This window comes from Chroicocephalus ridibundus, chromosome 1 (assembly GCF_963924245.1).
Source record: "Chroicocephalus ridibundus chromosome 1, bChrRid1.1, whole genome shotgun sequence".
Lineage (NCBI taxonomy): Eukaryota > Metazoa > Chordata > Aves > Charadriiformes > Laridae > Chroicocephalus > Chroicocephalus ridibundus.
In genome coordinates, this window is record NC_086284.1 from 156909721 (window position 1) to 156929450 (window position 19730).

General features: G+C 40.4%; 1 protein-coding gene across 11 annotated transcripts in view; it reads right to left on the minus strand.

Annotated features, from left to right (window-relative positions):
- DGKI (diacylglycerol kinase iota) overlaps positions 1–19730 on the minus strand; it is a 217565-nt gene that overhangs the window by 125694 nt on the left and 72141 nt on the right. For 6 of the 11 annotated variants that reach the window (XM_063319739.1, XM_063319703.1, XM_063319729.1 and 3 more), the window contains exon 2: positions 2720–2815. In XM_063319739.1, coding sequence (XP_063175809.1) covers positions 2720–2815 — 96 coding nt within the window. The other 5 variants (XM_063319721.1, XM_063319750.1, XM_063319757.1 and 2 more) reach the window with 3 other exon arrangements.

Below are 19730 nucleotides of genomic sequence, written 5' to 3' on the forward strand. Positions count from 1 at the left end.
GAGAATACATCCAGGAGAGAGAGAGAGAATATATTTACTCTTTTTTCTTGCATATATTCAATTCAATAAACCAGATGGAATTAATTTTCATCGAATTTTAACTTATAGACCTATGCTTGAGGGACATAAAATTTCTAAACACATGGTAAGTTGAGACTGATTTGCCTCAGATTTTTACATTGAATTTATTCACATTCTTTTAAGTTTCTAACAAGTTATTTCATTAGAATATTCAATATATTGTAAATAAACTCAACAAGAAACAGGGAACACAGCTTTGGCTCACATTGTAGAATAATTATTATAGTTTTACCTGGTCTCATAATGATGAGTCTCATACTTATCTCTGTATAGATACACTACAACTGTGCATGTTCTCATATATGTGGAATGTTGTTCTAATGTTTCACCTGAAGAATCATGACATCGTATAACAGACTAAGCTTTCATGTGTTTTGTGACTCATTAAGTTTAAATATGTTTTTAGTCTGCGTTTGCCCAAAAGAGTGAGACAATATAAAGGAACTGATTCCTAAGATGAAAAACTGCAAAAAGCAAACAAAGCTAATGCCTTACAATCGGATCTTTTTTTTTTTTAACATCTTGCTTTTTAAGTTGTTCTCATGATTTTTGAATGCTGCTGGCATTGCAAGTAGTAACAACCATTTGTAGTGAGATGCTAGTAAAAATTCAGATTTTTCCATTACTTCTAACTTCTTTGATTTATCATGAAATTTCAGCTCCATATTCCAGAGGCTGAGTTTGTGTTCTTTATAGGCTAACACGTTAATGCAAAGTTTATGCAGTTACAGATTAATTATTTCTCACCACTTCTCCATCGAAAACATTTCATCTTAAGTAGTTTACATGTAAAAGAGCTAAGTCAAAGGAAGACCAGGACAGGCACAGAAAGATGCAGCGTCATCAAAAGATTCAAATTGGAAAAGCATTAGCCTTTTGACAGATCAGGTTAAACTAACCACAACTAAAGTTAACTGGATTTTCATTTCCATCTCTAGTTCTTAGTCTAATGAAAGCCCCACACAGTGTTATAAACGCAGATATCACTTTCCCCAAAGGGAACCAATACACTAGTACCTGAAAGTGAAAAGACTCTCAGTCAGGTCAAGCAAAGGCCAGGCAATTAAGAATTGAGCGACTTTAAACCCTGCTGCTTCCTAAATACAACTCAACATCTCAGGCCTCTTGGTTGGAAAGTCTTGTCACCACGTAAGATGACTCACAACATTCCCAGATAAAAGCGTAAGTCAGTGGGTCTAATTCACCAGCTACTGCAAACAGTCCTTCCAGCTCCTAGAGAGATACCCCTCTAAAGCTATGACACAGCCTTGCAAATCGTATGCAACATATTATTACATTTCCATGCTACTTTCAATGAGCTAAATTATAGGGAAGTATTTACTCATTTTTTTGAAAGGCAAACTTCTATTAAGAATACATGAAAAGTCGTATTGGGTCAGACCAAAGGTCCACTCAGCCGAAAACCAAAATCCTGTCTCCAGCTTTTTCCGGAACCTGGTGCCTCAGGACCAATATAAGTGCAGGGCAAACGCACAATGACAATCCTCTTGATTATTAGCCCACAATCAGCAGTTTGCTACTGTTGGGACTTTGCTTTGGTACTCTTTGTAAACAGGCACAGGCCTACCCAGGCTTGGCTTAATCTTATATGCCATAAAGTAACCAATTTTCCTGAGAAGCTATAGGGGATGGATATTAAGTTGAGGCTACGGAAAGCACTAGTGTTTTGGATCAAAGTGCCCCAAAAAACGTGAGTGATTGGTGAATCAAAATGCTTCAATTTGTATCAAATGTTTTTGTTTGGTTTTTTTAATAAAAACAAATAGATAGTATTGAAAAGAGTCCCAGGCAGTATCCACAAACACCCCAGAGAAGACAGCCTCCCCTTACACTTTGCAGTCCAAGAGCACGGATGCTCCCTCGAGTACTGATTCAAAGCAAGGGCTTGAACACAGGATCACACTGTCTCACCAGGTTTCTTAAATACCAAGATAAGACAGTTGGTTTTCTTCTTTTCTTCTGTTGAAGCAGTTTAACTGAAATACTAGGTGAAGAGTTGCTGAAGCAGAGTGGAAGTATAACAGTGACTCCTCAGCCAAAGAAGAGACACACACGGGTTAGAGATCAATCCAATGAAACTTTTTTATCCACAGCAGAAAAGCCTCAATAGGAGAAGGAAAAGCTCAAATATTCTCAAACAGAAGAAAAGCTTCAATAGGAGAAGGCAAACACTCAAATATGAGTGCACTCATTGCTGGTGAGTGCACTCAAGAGTTTGGAAAATTCAGTTCAAATCCTTGCAGTGACTAAAAATCACAAAAATTTGATCATACTCTACTCTCAGAGACTGCAGCAAGTGATATGTTTGTGTATATAAATAAAATAGGCTACTTACTTTGAACATTTCTAACTTTTTTTTCCTTACCATGTTAACAAAGCTACTCATTACATCCATTCTCATTGTGTAAACAATCTGGATCAGTCAAAATTGTCTGGGGCTTTTTTCCCCAAGCGATGAAGTATTTAACCAGCAGCCTTTTGTCCCTTTTGCATCCGGGAGCACAAGCATCAACAGCAGCAATAAACAATTCAAACCCCTAAGATTCTGAGAAGTATATTGGTCTGACATCAGGCTCATTACCTCAGAAAGAGAAAAAGAAATCTGAAAATAACTCACCGAGAATTTGACTTGGCAGCTTTCCTCCCCCAGGTAGCAGAGGTCCCCAGAAACATTTGTCTCCAGCCACAGATGCTCTCCGTTCACAGCATTTTCCTGAGAACAGATGATTGTTAATCTTGTTTGTGAAATTCAGCTGAGTACAGAGAAAAAAAAAAAAAAGATCTGATTTTCATCACTAATTTAGAAAAAGAAACACACACACACGCCAGCAACCACACAACCACGTGTTGTTTTGTTTTTCTACAACACAAAGCTATAACAGTATTACCCTGTCTGACCACCCCTGCTTAAAGGATGCTGATGATACAATGAATGATGTGTCACCAATCAGAACCAAAGTATTTCACTAAATGTACACAAACTTTGTCCATGTTCTTCCCACATGCTACCTAGATTAACTGGGACTCTAAATTTCATAAGCATGAAATGTATGCAGACTGTTAAAGAAACAGAAAGTCAAGAAAGGTGAAACAAAAACATGATACTGAAATTTGAGAGCTGGGTCCAGAAGTGCAAAATAACATTAACTGTAGGTTAGAAAAAATATTTTCTTTAAAATGGCTGGATCAACACTGTATGTTTATGAAAACATCCACAAAACATTAAGAGGCAAAGAGAGAGCAGACTTTAATTTTATACCTGAAAGAATGATACATTCAACTGAGAACACTCAAAAAAAACAAAAAAATCTACCTAGCACACTGAAAACTAGTAGTGATTAACAGAGCAACATCTAATTTTTCTTTGATAGTCTCATTTGACCGAATGTACCTTAATTCTACAAAAAAAGTTTTGGTCTGAGGAAATCTGTTTGTAGAAAGACTACTGTTTTCACTTGGCTGTAATCCTGGCTTGACTAAAAAGCCTAAGAACTCTACTGTACACTATTTGAACAAAGTGAATAAACAGGATTGCTGTTCAGCCAGAATTAGAGCATGATGGAAAACGCTTTGACAGTCTCTGACATTTGGTTCCCACACTGCAGAAGTCACAAACGATGACGCTTACCAAACAGATGGCGTCCGACAGCAGGATGCTCTGAAATAGCCATCTTAGTTAAAATAATTTATTTAAAGTACCACTGACAGTTTCAAAGCGATGAAATGAGAAAGCTTGTCTTGCCGTGTGGATTTCTTAGGTAATATAGAGAAGCAGAAGTGGCAAATTCTTTGGTTTCTGGAGAACAAGCGCATTCACAACAGCCAAGACCTATGCAAGTTTGCACATGGTGCCTACCAAAACTATGGCGCTCACTTCAACTAAACCAAAAGAATAAGACGTTGTTTGTTGTTTGGTTTTTTTTGGTTTTTTCTTTTTTTCCTGGAGAGAGGTCTACTAGTCCACAAGTCTTCTAACTTCATCAGAAATGTTCCCATTGAGGTCAGACCCAGTATTATCCCCCAGCACAAGGGGCCAGATGAGAGTGAGACTTGGATTCCAGCCCACTGCGATTACATTCTGATTAAACATCACTTAGTTGCACACCATTCTATACCCCCAGTTCTTCTCATCCTTTTGTCTGCCTGTCCACCTGAACTATAGATTCCCTGGGACAGAGATTTTCCTAAACATACAGGTCAGTGCATGAGAGTATAGGTGAGGATTTTCAGTACTTTTATAATGCAAAACAGTTTTTAAGGACTTGAATTAGCTTAAAAAAAATTCTTCAAGCCTTACTCAGATGGTAAGTTATACAGATTGTAAATTCTTTCCTTTCAAGTTTATCCTTATATTAAAGCAATTTTCTCTGGCAAGAACTATATCAGTTTTACAGCGCTTCATGGAAGCCTAGCCACATGGTACTAATAGAATGACTATGCTCACAGTATAGCCCAACATATTAATGTCCTGCCCAGTTTGTGAGGAGCCAGACAAGACAACCAAAGCAGGAGGATACGAGCTCATCAGAGTGTTTGACCTGAGCACATTGTCTGCTGACAAAACAATGCAAACTCCACATTATAATCCAGAGCTAAATTTGACGGATTATAAAAGATGTTTAGGAAGGATCAACTATGAAAGCTAAATAAGAAGGCACACAGCTCCTGGGACATAATTTTTAATGAAGAATCAAAATTCCATTAAAAAAGTAGATTAAACATTCCTTCATTCAGGCCATGTCCACATAACTTGCCATCCAGGATTTCTAAAGATAAAATGGCCTATTTCTATAACCTAGTTTAGACTCAATGAGTTTGTTCTCTGTTGTTCCAGACTGTGTCATAGATTCACACGTCTGACTTTAAATCACAGTGTAAATACAATCAGTAAGTAGTCTACAAGGATGACCTTTGTAGCTCACGCTGTGATAAATTTCTGACAAGACTAGATAATAAAAATGTAAATAACCTGATCTGGTACGAGTGGCACACCTCCAGATACCTACTGTCACAAACAACTTCACAGCACTGTGTGTGAAGACTCACAATTTCAGTTACAACAAACTGACATTTGAAAAAATCTTCTTCCATCCCGAATCAGAGCAAAGGGCTGAGATTTCCCAAGACGAAAACGCCCTCCCTCAAAAAGCTTTGCCTGTCCGTTATTTTGTCTCAATAAGATCAAAGCGAATTATTTGAACTTCACTGTTTTAAATTTTACAGGGCGCTGCCATTTATATGATGAGACATTCTGTTGCCACTTGTGAAAATCAAGATGATATAGTCAAAGGAAAATGCTTTGACCTTTTCCAAGCCCAAACTTTCATTCAATTCTAATAGGATATTTTGACAAAAATCAATGCATTTTTATGAAGAATTTTGACTTCAGGAAATCAGTATTTTCTACTCCGAAATTTACAGGCAGTATTCCACAATGTGCTGGACAAGAGGGCACTCCATCTACCAACACTTAAGCTGACAGAGGTCACTGGGACTACCTCTAGTACGAGCTCCTTTTTAACACAGAACTAAAGCACAGTAAAGGCTACATCATCACTTTTTATTTTGACACAGATATTTTTCCACAAGAATTTTGAGTTCAGCAACCTTTTCATATATAATTTGCCAGTTTGGTTTATTTTGCACTTCATGTCTTCATGTTGGGTTTAGGAGTAAATGGCTACTAAAGAGGCAGTCGTCCTCTTTCTGACCCTGACCCCTTAAGACCCCAGTCTCATCATCTTGCCATTTCCCTCATGCTGGATCTGGTGGCTGTGAAGCTACACATGAATCAGTTCAACTGCCGGAAAAAATAGATAAATTTTATCTACCAAATCAGCTAGACAAAATGACTGACCTTGTGACCACATAACTGCTGGATCTGACACAAGGAGTGGTGGGTTAAAGGTCGGTTCAGTGGGACTGATGGTTTTAGTACCAACTCAGTGTTAGACCAGCTTAGCTGATCTGTCAAATCATGCTTTTAGGCTGACATGCTCTGCTTTGATTTGCTACATAGAGAAGGGATACTGTCCGTCATCGTGGATAAAACAGCAATGAATGTGGCCTAATATTGCACAGTTAAAGAGAGAATTGAGAACTCTGATTCCTCGCCTGGCTTCCCAGCCCTTGTAAGTGTGTGTCCTCGGTGTCCTGTGGAAAGAAAGGGCCCCTGCTCACTGAAGCGGAGGCAGCAGTGCTTTCCTGGCAGATGCAGCCTGCCTCACAGGGGACGCAGGAACTCAATATGCTCTCCCAGATGGAGACCTCCCATTTGATTGCTCCTGATCCATTACCACCTTAATAGCAAACAAAAATAATTTCAGAATAGCAAACATTCCTTGCATGTGAAACAAAAACCACACACAATCCCCCCTGAAGTGAAAGAGAAATCGGAATTCAAGAACTAGGAGTTTGGGAACCGTGTAATTACATGTACGTGATCATAACTTGCTGTGCACATTTCACTAATTCAACTAGGTTTCTTCTCTTAAGTGCCCCAGCGTGGTTAAATGACAGAGCAAGCGTTACCATTTTCCTAAAGCCCTTAGTATCTCCATACCTCACTGTTCAAGCTGCAGTCAGCATGGTTTCAAGAGCAATGCAGACAAACCTGGGTAATTTAATTTGCCATGTCAAGCAGCCATAGATACTCAGCCAAACAAATACACCAGCCAGCCCAGCTTTCTAGTTCAAAGGTGTTGTAACTCCAATTGTAACGGGAGGAATGGAGCTCTCCTCCACTCCTGCCATGACTGACCTTATGCAAAAAATTATATAAGACAGATTTCTAAAATAAGCCAGTAAGAAATCTTTCCCTTTGTTTCTCCCTTTCCCTCTCCAGTGAGAGAGATGAATCTTCTTACAAATACACATTCGGGTGATAAACTTGATTGGTGTAAAATCAGTGCCCCTCAATCTAAATTTAATTAAGCACATTTGTAAACAAAAATAATTAGCTTTAACCCTTTTCTTTATGAGATCACTATCGAGAGAAACAAGTTTGCATGTCTTTTTTCCCAGATGTCTTTCTCTCATGTATGGCTTGTTTTTTACCCTTAACTCTGAAATTCCAGAGTCTGCAATGCTCATGTTGAACACAATAGCAGTGTCCCAAATGTTTTTCTGTTGATATATATTCTCAATTTTAACTCCACCTTAGCACACTTTAATTTGGGAATATTCTTCATGTAGAGGTCATCTTTTCTTTAATTATTACAAATGTAATACAGGGGCATAAAACAAAACATCATGGAGAAGATACGTAGGCTCCAACTTTCAGAACTTTTTTTGGGTGTTCAGCTTTTAGGTCAAGGTTCATCACATTCTCTAGTTTTTTCTGCCATTCTCCTTTCCCCCACCATTCTCTCCAACATCCCTGCATTAGTTGCCCACTCCTGTAGTCTCTGCTGAGTTTCTGAGATTGTTGTTACCATCACCTGAAAGATCATATGTATGCAGAAGCAGAATAACAACATTTATTTTCATGAAGGAGCAATGTCCAGATGCTATCAACTGAGACAATGACTCCCTATGTTCTCATGAACCATTATTTTGGCTGACAACAGCTTAACTTCAGTCCTTTTGACAGCAATGGCAAAAAAATACCTATTTTCAAGGGTACCTTCTGTAATATCGCTGAATCCTCTACACCACTGAAAAAGAAAAATAGAGGTGGCCACCATTTTGAAATTCAGTAGACCTTTTTTCTCTTTAGATCTCTCTGGAAAGAACATTAGTTCTCAAACCTTGATGAAATAGAAACAGTAAAGCAGTACTACTGATCCTGAACACATTGCTTCAAGTGTCATCCGCACACCAATTTCCAGCAATTTAAGTATGCACAGAGCTTTCACTCATCACTATTTAAGCGGAACTAAAGCTCCCAACACCTCTACACATTTTTATATGATTAATGGGATACCCATACCCCCATAAAATCCTCCTAGCTGGCCTGACCCTTCTTCCACTTGTTGTATTGGAAGGCAGAAGGAGGATGTGTTTGGTCTGGAGGGGTTTGTGGGGAGGAGTGTGCAGGGGTGTTGTTGGGTGGGGGTTTTTTGTTTTAATATTTGAGTTTTATCTGGAGATCCTTATGCATCCATGCAGGCCTTCTGATGCTTTTGCTTGACATACTGCATGTGAGGATGGACTGTTCTTGAGCATTGAGGAGGTCATCTTTAAATATCAACTAGTTTTCCTGGACCCCTTTTCTCCTCAGAGTCATATCACATGTTACTCTTCCAAACAGCTCCTGGAATAGGTCAAAGTCTGCTCTCTTGAAGTTCAGGGCTATGATCCTGCTATTTGCCTTGTTCCCTCTTTTCAGGATCCTGAACTCCACCATCTCATCATTACTGCAGGCAAGACTTCCCTGACCTTCACATTCCCCACCAGTTCTCCTTTGTTTGTAAGTATGAGATCCAGCAGAACACCTCCCCTCATCAGCTCCTCAGTCACTTGCATCAGGAAGTTCTCATCAATGCATTCCAGAAACATCCTGGAATGCTTGTGCCCTCTGTTCCTTCAGCAGATATCAGGATGGCTCATGTTGTCCACTTGAGTATCAGGGCCTGCAAACATGAGTCTTTCCAGTTGTCTGAAGAAGGCCTCATCTTCTACCTCCTCCTGAACAAAGCATCTGTAGCAGACACCCACAAAAATGTGCCTATGTTGGTTTGCCGTCTAATCTTGATCCATAAGCTCTTCGCTTGCTCATCATCCATTCCACAGTGAAACTTTGAGCATTCCGACTTCTCTCACATATGAAGGACAACTCCCCATCCTCACCATCCTGGCCTTGTCCTTCCTAAAAAGTCCGTATCTATTTATTGTGCCACTCCAGTCATGTGTGCTATTGCATTATGTCTCTGTGATCCCAGTGAGATCACAGCCTTGCAATCTTCTGATATTTAGTAGAAAGTATAAAGAAAAACTTTTTCCTGCATGTTAGAATATCCTATGGAACTGAATAGACCCTCTCAACCAACTAATTTTATAGAAGCAGGTAAAAGTAAAACCTACAAAACTGGTATCACATATTGACAAATGCCAGTTTTCAACTTCTACTCAAATACATAGTTTTCTATTCCTGTTGAGATCTATAAGATTTTTTTGTGTGTCTTTAGTACATATAAATTATGGTATAAGGTTATAATGTTTCTCCTGTGAAGAACATTCATCTTGCACCCAGAGAACTCTGTGTACTCACAGAACACAAAGCACAGATCAGTTTCAAGTTTTTTCATTGAACTCCAAAAATGGAAGCTGCATGTCTTCAAATGCCTCTTAATGGACATAACTAGCATTCTAAGGCGTGTGGTCATGGGCCATAAATGCCTACTAATGAGAAGGTAAGAAACTGGCATCAGCAGTCAAATGCATGGTAGACAAATAAAATAATGAGACAATTTTGGCCAGTGGGAAGCTCAACACACTAATATCCTAGGTGGCTGTCAAAATTTTTGTGGGCACCAGAGAAAGCAAGAGCTAAAAGGCAGTACTTAAAAGAAAATTGCAGGATGACTTTGCACAAAATCTTATGGTTATTTTCCTTGGGAGCAAATGGCAGTATGAAAATATACAAAGGCCCAGATCCATAATGCTACATAGGCACTTTATGAGGTGGCTCAGTCTGTACCTACTTGAGAATCTGAGCTAGAATTGCTTACATTATCATTTAACTTGTGGGAGTGATGGCTAAAATGGGGAAGGGTAGGAGAAGAGGCTACGCATAAACACATCACAGGGACAAGCAGTTAAGATGGTTCCTTTTTCGTAAGGCATATTCTGCATTGCCCTCTGGCTATAACATCACCTATGCCAGAGAATGTATACTGTATGGCCCTGCTGTGAAAAGACAGCATTACATTAGACAAAGCTACAAGTTAGCTTGAATTAAGTGTAGCAAATGTGATGAAACTGGGCATTTGTAAGTATGTGAGAGAAAAGAAACCTCAGGGATGACAGGCAATAACAAAAACAAAAATAAAGCAATACTGTTTCTTATGTAAGGGTCTTAAGAGACATCAGAATCATCAGCTCCATTTTACAGCTAGAGACGTTAACATATTGAGTGGCAAAACAATTCATCTGAGCCCACTCACAAGGTAAGTGGCAGAGCAGGGAATGGAAATCCCACTCCCTGAATCAGTGTCCTGTTCACAAGATCATCTGATAATGGCAAATCACCTTCAAGGACTTACCAAAAATGGAGACTATAGCCAGGGAATTCTTTCCGGTTATTACTGTGAAGATAACAAGGAGGAAACATTTTCTACTGTAAAGTCAAGTGACAACTTATGTTCATGTCACTTAGACTTTGGAAAGATCTCCCATCATGAGTCCTTTGAGAATCATCCTCAGAAATACTGAAGAACAGGATGATATATATGGGGATGCAACACACACTGACTAACGCTGCCTTCCAGTGTTTAAATACAAAGACTTTCTGTTTGGCTCCAATACATCTTAATCCAAATATCTTTTCACTCTACCAAATACACTTCTGGTATTAAATATTAGCACTTAAAGCTTAACTTTTTTTTTAATTGATATTCACTACCCATGATAAACTTTGGTCCATTTCAGCTTCTTCGCACCTCCACATCACGTCCTTATTATCTTTTTTACTTATACTGTGCCTCAGATTTGAGAAATGCCTTTGTCCCCCACATTCACCAGTTACTACAGCTGGTCGGTTCAGGCTCCTTCCAGCCACAGATGTCTGCCACTCACTATCATTCCCTTTTCCCCACATGCCACGGGGTTGCCTCCCTTCTCCAATCCAAGTGTGATGTAAAGCAGCAACACCGATCTGAGAGGCTGGAACAGTTGAGAAATTGAACTGATCAAAAATCTAAACCATAAGCCAGGAAGTGCAAAGACACCCCATGCACACAATTAAAACCCACAATATTTCATCAAAATTCAACAACTTATACCAAGTCTTGCAGCATTTATGTGTTGGGATCACATGAGGAACCACCTGGTAAAATGAGTAGCAAACAATCGACTTTGCAGAAGGGTAAGTTGTGGTTGTTGGCCTTGGGACTTAGGTTTTTTATTTTGGGGTTTTGTTGCTGCTGTTGTTATCTAAGTATAATTTTGAAAGGTGTTTAGTTTACCTTGTTCCTAACCCCTCACATAGGTGACTGATCCTTCAGATTTCTACTAGACAGCATTGATGACTCTAAGCAGGCACATGTTTTAATACCTTGCTGAATCAGGACCTGGGTTTCCTGGAGCAAAAGATCAAGGTATTCTCCAAAGCTCTTCCAAAAGGATTCTATGTAGATTTTCAAACACTAAATTTTCAAACTTTAAATGCAACAGCTAGGGTTGAAGCTGAGCACACCATCTAGGAAAGCCATTCAGTCATGGCACAGAGAATGGAGATAAAACGTAAGCCATATTCATCAAAACATAAGTTATCTTTACCTAAAAGCTACTTGGGTGGCTGGTGCCTTGATACTGCAATGTACTGAGTTCTTCACCTATAGCCAAGTGTAAGATTTATTGCATGCTTTGCTTTAAATGGGACGTTTGTGTGACCTGCTGGCTTAAGGCTCGACTTCTTAGTACGTACCAGTGCATAACCACATGTAAGGTGCATGGGAAAGGTTCAAAGCTGTGTCAGGGGAGATTCAGACTTGACATTAGGAAACATTTCTTTACCGAGAGGTTAGTCAAACACTGGAACAGGCTTCCTAGAGGTCAATGCCCCAAGCCTGTCAGTGTTTAAGAGGCATTTGGACAATGCCCTTAAAAACATGCTTTAACTTTTTGTCAGCCCTGAAGTGGTCAGGCAGTTGGGCTAGAGGATTGTCGTAGGTCCCTTCCAACTGAAATATTCTATTTTATTCCATATTGTCCCCTTATGAACTAGCCCAGAAACATAAGAGAAGAAAGACAGGAGGGATGGAAACATATGTTCTCTGTGTCTACAAGCCAGCTTGGGCTCAGAAGAAATCTAGTCATACCTACAAAGCACCATGACCAAAGGTTTCTACTACCTACTCTACAGACCCAGCCAACTCAACATGTGTCTTTAGCCTTACACTTTAGTCTATCAAGCAAAGGTACAAAACCCTGCTGTGCTAAAATCAGATCCCCTTTGAATGGCAGACCTTGTCAAGAAGGCAGTGAGCAAACGTAGCCAGACAGTTCCCAAGCTGGAAAATCTGAACAGCTCTGTCCTGTGATGCTCAAGTCTCCACAAGTTTTCATGTCTCTGCCCTGTGCTTCATTTCATAACAGAAGCATGTTCCTAATGACCAGCACTAATTCTGATAGGAACACAATGTCTTATGTTGATTTAAGGATGGAGAGAGCACTAACCAGAGATACTGCTCAAATTAGCTGCCAAAAAAACCCAAACACCTACAGTCCACTCTAAGGCCGCCCTTGGTTCCTTCACAGGTCCATTGGAGACTGCAATGTTGAGGGAATGCACAGGAGCCAAGTGCTGGAGGCCTGACCTGGAGATTGCTTTCCTGCAAATTGAAAAGAAAAAAAAAAAAAACAAACACAAATAAATGGAGTGTATATCCAATATAATTACTCAATACAATTATCCACCCCACCCTTCTCCAGAAATCAGAAGAGGTAGTACAGCATCTAATTTCAGCTTGGGTGAAATGGTGCTTGAATGCGATCTCCTGCTAAACCAATTTAGGAAAAAAATAAAGTAATCTGATCACTGAAAATTACTGTTTAATGAAGATCGGTTACTCATCTGGCACTAAGCTGAAATATCAAATCCAGTGGACTACATATGGTTCTGTTTGCCAGCTTCAGTGGAGCCCTCATTCATTACCCTATTCCTTACACACCAGCTAAACCTACTGAATCAATGTATCCATGATTCCAAATAGCCTTTATTGGAGCAACGAAGTGTGAGTTTATACAAAGAGCGTAACACCTGTTGCTTTTACTTAGTTTATAGGCTGGGAGAAGTCATCCATTCGGCATCAGACTATGTAAAATAAGACATGGGGACACCACTTACAAAGGAGAGTTTTACACTACTACCTTTTTTGATCATATCAGCATCCCTCAAGGTATTACAGCTTCTTTTCACATATATTTCAATTCTGTCTTTCTGGTGCAAAGTCATTCTTACAGCTCTTGGAGCATAGATATACCCTCCTTCAGAAGTCAGAGACAGTGACCAGAAAACCTCCTGGAGCTCCACAAGCGCTGAGAGCGTATCCACTGCCTGTTTCCCCAGCGGCATCCAGCCCTACCAGATCAGCCTCGAACGGTGAGCCATCAGGTGGAAGGATGCAGAGTACACTGCTGATACAGAGCTCAGCTGCACCTGGACAGTAGGTTTCACAAAGCTTCATAACATTACTGCCTTGTGTATTTTAGCACCTGATGGTGATGGCCAAAACAAGCTCAGAGCTTCAGCTGCAATGATTCAGAAGGGGACAAAAACATCTCAAGGAGAGATCTCCTTTTGTAAGCCAAATACACTCATCCCCCACAAAGTGAAATGACAGTCTGTTTGTGTAAAGTGCATTTTTGTGATACCACTCCCACGGTGCAACAGCTATTTATAGCATCTCCTAATCTTACCACTGTCCCAAGGCAATAAAGGTCAATTGAGCCAGTGATGACAATCCAGGTCAGCCATATGCTAAATAAATCTTTTCATTGTCCTGAAAACATACAGTGCAATATATATCCCACAGTAAAGGAGCTTGGAAGCCTCACTGCTCACAGTGTACGTCCAGAAAAATTGAGTGGGATGAATCAGAATCTCTTAAATTCCCTTTCCTGTGGGTAGCATGAACAACTCAGAACATTAACATCAGCCTCTGATCATCCAATGCCCCCTTTCTGCTTAACAACACAGGCAAGGTACTGACATTAAGGGTTTTCTTCCCAAATATTTTGCATTTGATGAAAACCCATTACAGGGAAGGAGCCCATGAAAAGACATTCACTACCTGGCAATGTATCAGGAAAGAACAATTTAGCAAGAAAGATTTTATGCCATACGTGTTAGTACAACATAAACTACATGTTTTCTCAATGACTGGATTAAGGCCTTAAAGAAATAAGCCACAAGAAGCCACAAAATTAATATTATTTTTTAAAATATGTTTTTCCAGAAAGCTGTCCAATATTTGGCCACCCCCTTCCATGCTGTTTTGGGCATCAATTCGGTTGTTAGTGCTTCCTAAACAGAAGAGTACATTGTTTCTATTCAGTGGTTTATAACACAGTAATTTGTTTTGGTGGAAATGGGGCAGTATCACATTTTCCACCCTGCATCTGTGACAGTGATAAAGCAAGCTTACTTAGTCCTTCCCTCGCAACAAAGGAAGGTAGCACCCACTTTGTGTAAAGTACTACTTAAGCAAAGGTGGCTGAATAATAAAGTGCTAGCAGTTAATTATTATTTGATGAAAAACGCCAACATTTTCAGCCAACACGGCTTACAGCCTATTACTTGTCAAGCAATACAGCCTGTAAAGTTGTATGCATCCACTAAGCAAATTTACTAAAGCAAAGTCTGCGATGAATATTCCTAGGAGCAAATTTATCTGACCAGTCTGAGGATAAGACTTCCAGCTGTAAGGCAAATTCAGCAGAGACTTAAAATGTAAATATGCCTAATGAACGGCTACAGACATCTCAGCGTCAAGCCTTGGATACTGTTTCAAGTCAGAATTAGAGATGTGCAAGCCTCCTGCAGCAGAACCTGAGACTTGGCTCGCGTTCCTTTAAAAGCAAGCTGAGGCTGATGAGCCTTTTGGGGGAGACTTGGCACAGATTTGTGCCAACAGCCTGCCCTTCTTCTGCATGCCAAGCTGGATTTATGGCTTTGTCTGGAAAGCACACAAAACACATGCACACGCATGACAAGAATGCCTTTTTTTTTTTTTTACGTTTGTTTTAACATAAAAGCCTTAAAACAATCTCAGGGATTGCAAATTTGCACCGACCAGCCAGAAGTGACCCTCAGGCCTAGGGGCAGGTTAAAAATGCCTACTTTTACACAGCTTCTTATCAGAACTTTATCTCAGAACAGAGAGACACACAGAGTGTCAAAACACGCTGCATGCATCAGAGGCCTTTCCCATTTAAAAAAAAAAAAAAAAGGGAGGTCAGGCTAAAGAGCAAACACACAGCCTTCTAATCAGTATATGGCAGACAGGAGAGGGGAAAACAGAGGGAAAGGGAAGGTAGCACAAATCTGATAACAGAACAGATGCTGAGTATCCAGGTGACCATATCCCATATTACTTTAAGTAGCAGATTACACCACCTGGCACTTTTCCAATAGCAAGGTGACACAACTGGCTTTTAGTTATCTTTCCCAGCAATTTCATCTCCCCTGTGCTGAGTGCATGAATGAAAACACAGGCTCAACAGTCAGCCTTTCCCATAGAAACAAAAGTAATCGCTGTTCCCCTGATAAGAGAGAGCCAGAAAAAGTGAATCTGTGCTTTCATGATATATTCCATGCTTCAGACTACAAAGTCCGCAACTTTGTTAAAAAGGGCACACCAGCCAGCTTGCTGATGTAGCAACCACCAGCAAGGAAGTGTCACATCATAAGTAATGAGCTGTGTTTGGATAATTATTTTTTCATGTCAGTAATTTGTAGTAGATGTTATTATCAATTCAGCGAATACACCACCATTGTGAACAAGCATGGGTGCACATATATGTGTATGTCATTAAATATACACCAGACAAAAATATCTGATACTAATTCCGTAGTTGATACCATTAAGGAAATCCTTTGACAGAGCAGTTCACTGTCCTGGAAACCAAAAGCAATCAGACATTCAAGCTATTCAAGTATAATAACGATTATTTTTTTAAAAAAAGCATTACATTTTCATTTTGCTGAAGAGTCAGGCGAGACTCAACCTACTTATTAGATCAAAGGATACATATTTGATTAGGAGGGATTTGAGTTTATATCCCAGGCTTTGGCTTTACTGAGCCTCTTCCTCAGGCATATAAAAAATCCTCCAGTGAGTTGTTTAGACTGAATAGTTATGCCTGAATCCTCAAAGACCACAAAAGACAATTAGTCAATAGTATGCAGCTCATTTAAGTGTTAGAAAAATCTATTTGGAAAAGAAAGAGTAAGTTAGTGCTGCACGTGGTTAACAGATTTGAGTGTCATTTTAGTTGTCACAGGTGTTGGAGTTGCTGCCTTTCCAGGCTGGGATTATTACCCTCCTTTTTCATAGGGGCAGAAGTTACTATTGGGGTAGTCTCCCAGCTGCGAGGTTGAGAGATCATAAAAATGCAGAGACCAGCTTCCACAGATCCCATAGCTAGGACATGTGCCAGGAGAGAGATTTTTGGGAGTCTTTTCTCAAAATTAATCTAGGTAATTACAGAGAAAAGGATAGTCATTTGTATACCAATGTTTAAGTTACAATAGCTCTGCTTTTCTTTGAATTTTCAATGTAGATAAACCCTAGACCGGCCAGCTCTGTGCTTTACCACAACCACAATTTGAAAATCCCTGTACAAGGCCAGAGAGTACCTGCACACTGTATGGCCAATTTATATGCGCCCGAGTTTGTTTGGAGGTGGCTTCCACTCCTGCAATTTGGTGTTTATGAAAGTCATGAACAAAATGTACTGGCTAAACTCTGGCATTATTTATGTTTTCCCCACGCATCTCTGCTGACTGCACGGCACTCCTGCAACCTGCTGTTCCCAGCTTGCCTTCCCAGCATGTAATGTTCTCCTTTCCAGCTGACCATGGGGAAATGACTATTTCACTGCAACACCAAGACTCCCAAATTTTTTTTGCATTTGATATAAAAGGAGCCAACTTCTGTCAAATCCAATAATCTGTCTGGTCCAGTATCCCATTTCTGACAACAGCCAGTAGCAGGTGTCTAGAGAAGCACTGGCACAAACTGGGTGATCCTTCCCCTGACATACTCCAGTCCCAGCTTCCAGTAATCAGTAGTTTAAGGGCTTCCTGAGCTGGAGGCTGCTTCCAGACCTTGGCACTTAATAGCCTGTAATGGCTCTTTACTCTAGGAATGTGTTGATCCTTCCCTGAACCCATTTATACTCTTGGTCTCCACAGCAGCCTATGTAATGAGCTCCACAATTTAATTATGGGCAGTGTAAAGTACTTCCTTCTGTCTGTTTTAAAAATTCTGCCTGATAATTCAATTGTGCATCATATTGTGAGGAACAGCAAGTAACCACTTGCTTCTCTACACCTCCTGTGATTTTATGAATCTATCCACATACCCCTCCATTCACCCTCTCCCCCAAGTAGAAGCACCGTAGACCATTTAGGCTTTTGCTGATACTGAAACTGTTCTGTCTTCGTTAGTGTTTTCAAGTCCAATTATCTCTTTTCTGAAGTAGGATTGCCAGAACTAGAACAACAATTCAAGATCTGGCTGCACCAGAGGGTTATCAGTGCTGTCATCATACTTTCTGCATTGTCCTCTTTTTCCCCTCCCTTTACTTGCCTTTTTATCGCTATGAGCACTGAATTAATCATTTCATAGGAGTACTTGTAATTATCCAAAGAACCCTTTCCAGAGAGCTAAATGGTAATATAAAGTCCAAACTTCAAAGCTTCTTTCCCCCCCCCCGCCATGTGCATTATTTTGCCTTCATCAATTTCACATTTCAATTGCAATTTGCTGCAGAGTCATTCAGCATCATAAGATCCTTCTGCAAATTTTCCACAGTCAGCCTGTGCCCACCCCAACTAATTGTGCGGAGCAGCAGCAAGCTTTACCCCCTCGCCCTTTGCTCCCTGTGAGCAGCAGCACTTGCCCCATCTCAGGTGCCTGGTGGTCCCCATTGGTAAACTCCTAGGTAGAACTCTGAAAACCACCTGCCAATTGCTAACCACCCCATTGCTCACTACATTTAAACTGTTGTTTAACCATGCAAGGACCATCCCTTTTAGCCCTAATTTCTGTACCAAAAGCTTTTTTCCTACCTCACTGGAAGCTTTCTGGAAGCCCACGTGCACTCCCCTCAGCCAGACCACCCCAGTTCATGGGCCTTGTGCCTCTATCAGCAATTTATGTGACTCAAGTCCTGTGTTCCTTAGGAAAAAGTTGTGCTGGCTCTCCTTCAGCACACCACATTCATCTGTGCATTTATTAATCCTGCATTTTACCACCAGCTCTACCAGTTTCTCCGATTAAAACTTGCTGCTGGGTTACCCCATCAGCACTCTGTGAGACCCTGTGGGACCACCCCACTCCTTTAGGACTGAAGCTGGTCTAAGGGAGCTATTATAAAGCCCTCTCGGCGATTTCTTATTTGAATTCCATCAGAATATTTAGCAAAATCAAAGCTTAGTGATTAGTTATTGGCCCTTTTGTCAATGTGGTCTTTAGCCTCTTACATTAACCTTCCCATTTTCCTCAGGTTAATCCACACAAATAGCGGCTCAGCCTAGAACACTCTTAGGCACCCTCGACAGTGAACACTGATGCAATAAACTCAATTGTGACTAAAAGAAATACACTTTTCCAAACCCCTCATGAAATACTTGCTTATGCATCTGTCATTGCCTGCTGCCCAGGGAACTAGGGTATGAAAAGCAAATATTTGGGTAGCTACCCAGACACCAAACACCAACATCTCCAAGACCCCAACAGATCTTTTCCCCCTCTCTCTCAACCCCTCACCACACAGACCAGTTTGATAAAAGCTGCATGGAAACTGGTATATCTCCATGAAACACTGCAGCTTTATGCAGCTCTGACCAGCTTTGCTTTCAGCCTCAAGCCCAGCCCTCCTCTACCTAATACGCACCTCATGTCCACTAGAGACCAACCTGAAGACAATGAAGCAAATTTCCAGTAACAATCTTACCATGTACTTCAAACAGCAATCCCAGCACTGAGAAGTAACTGCAGTACGTCAACTCCCCAACCAAGTTCTGGTAGGAGCATTTGGATCTATCGCATCAAATACCACATTCAGCTTGTATTGATCAGATGCAAGGCCAAACAGACCCACCCAGCCTTTCTGTGACCATCTCCTTGAGTGAAGTAACAAATCCAGTAGACACAAGAAATACACAGGAATCGTATGAAAGGAAATAAGAGGCAAAGCAAAAGACCTGCAGAAAGTTTGATGAGGATAATAGAGGAAGAGCCTCTACCACATGATGTTGTCTTTTCTGAGTCAACACTGCAGTTCACAGCCATTCCCACGTTCTGCACATGAAGGGATATTCCTTAAAAGGAAGTCCTTTGGTATTCTTACCCCTCAAACTCTGCGTACAAGAGTGGCAAGTTACTTTTCCTACCCCAAAAGGACAAAACAAATTCATGGAACAGGTTGTGCGTTAAAAGAGGCATTCACAAGTTGTGTCATGAATATCTGTTTGCAGTTTCTTAAATGCAGACATGCAAATCATCACTGCCCCGCAGTCATACTTGGAGCTTGGGTTAGTGTCAAAACAGCACAAGCCAGAGTAGTTCAAATGCCAGTCAAAGATCTCTAGCTTCACCAATGGGAATATATTAAGCAACAGATTTTACCTTCTGGAAAGTAAATTATGGGTTCAATTAGAACTAGAGCTGTGCTAAATTACTCAATCCCTTAAGTCTTATCTTACGTCAACAGTTCATCTTCTCAGAAGTCAAAGA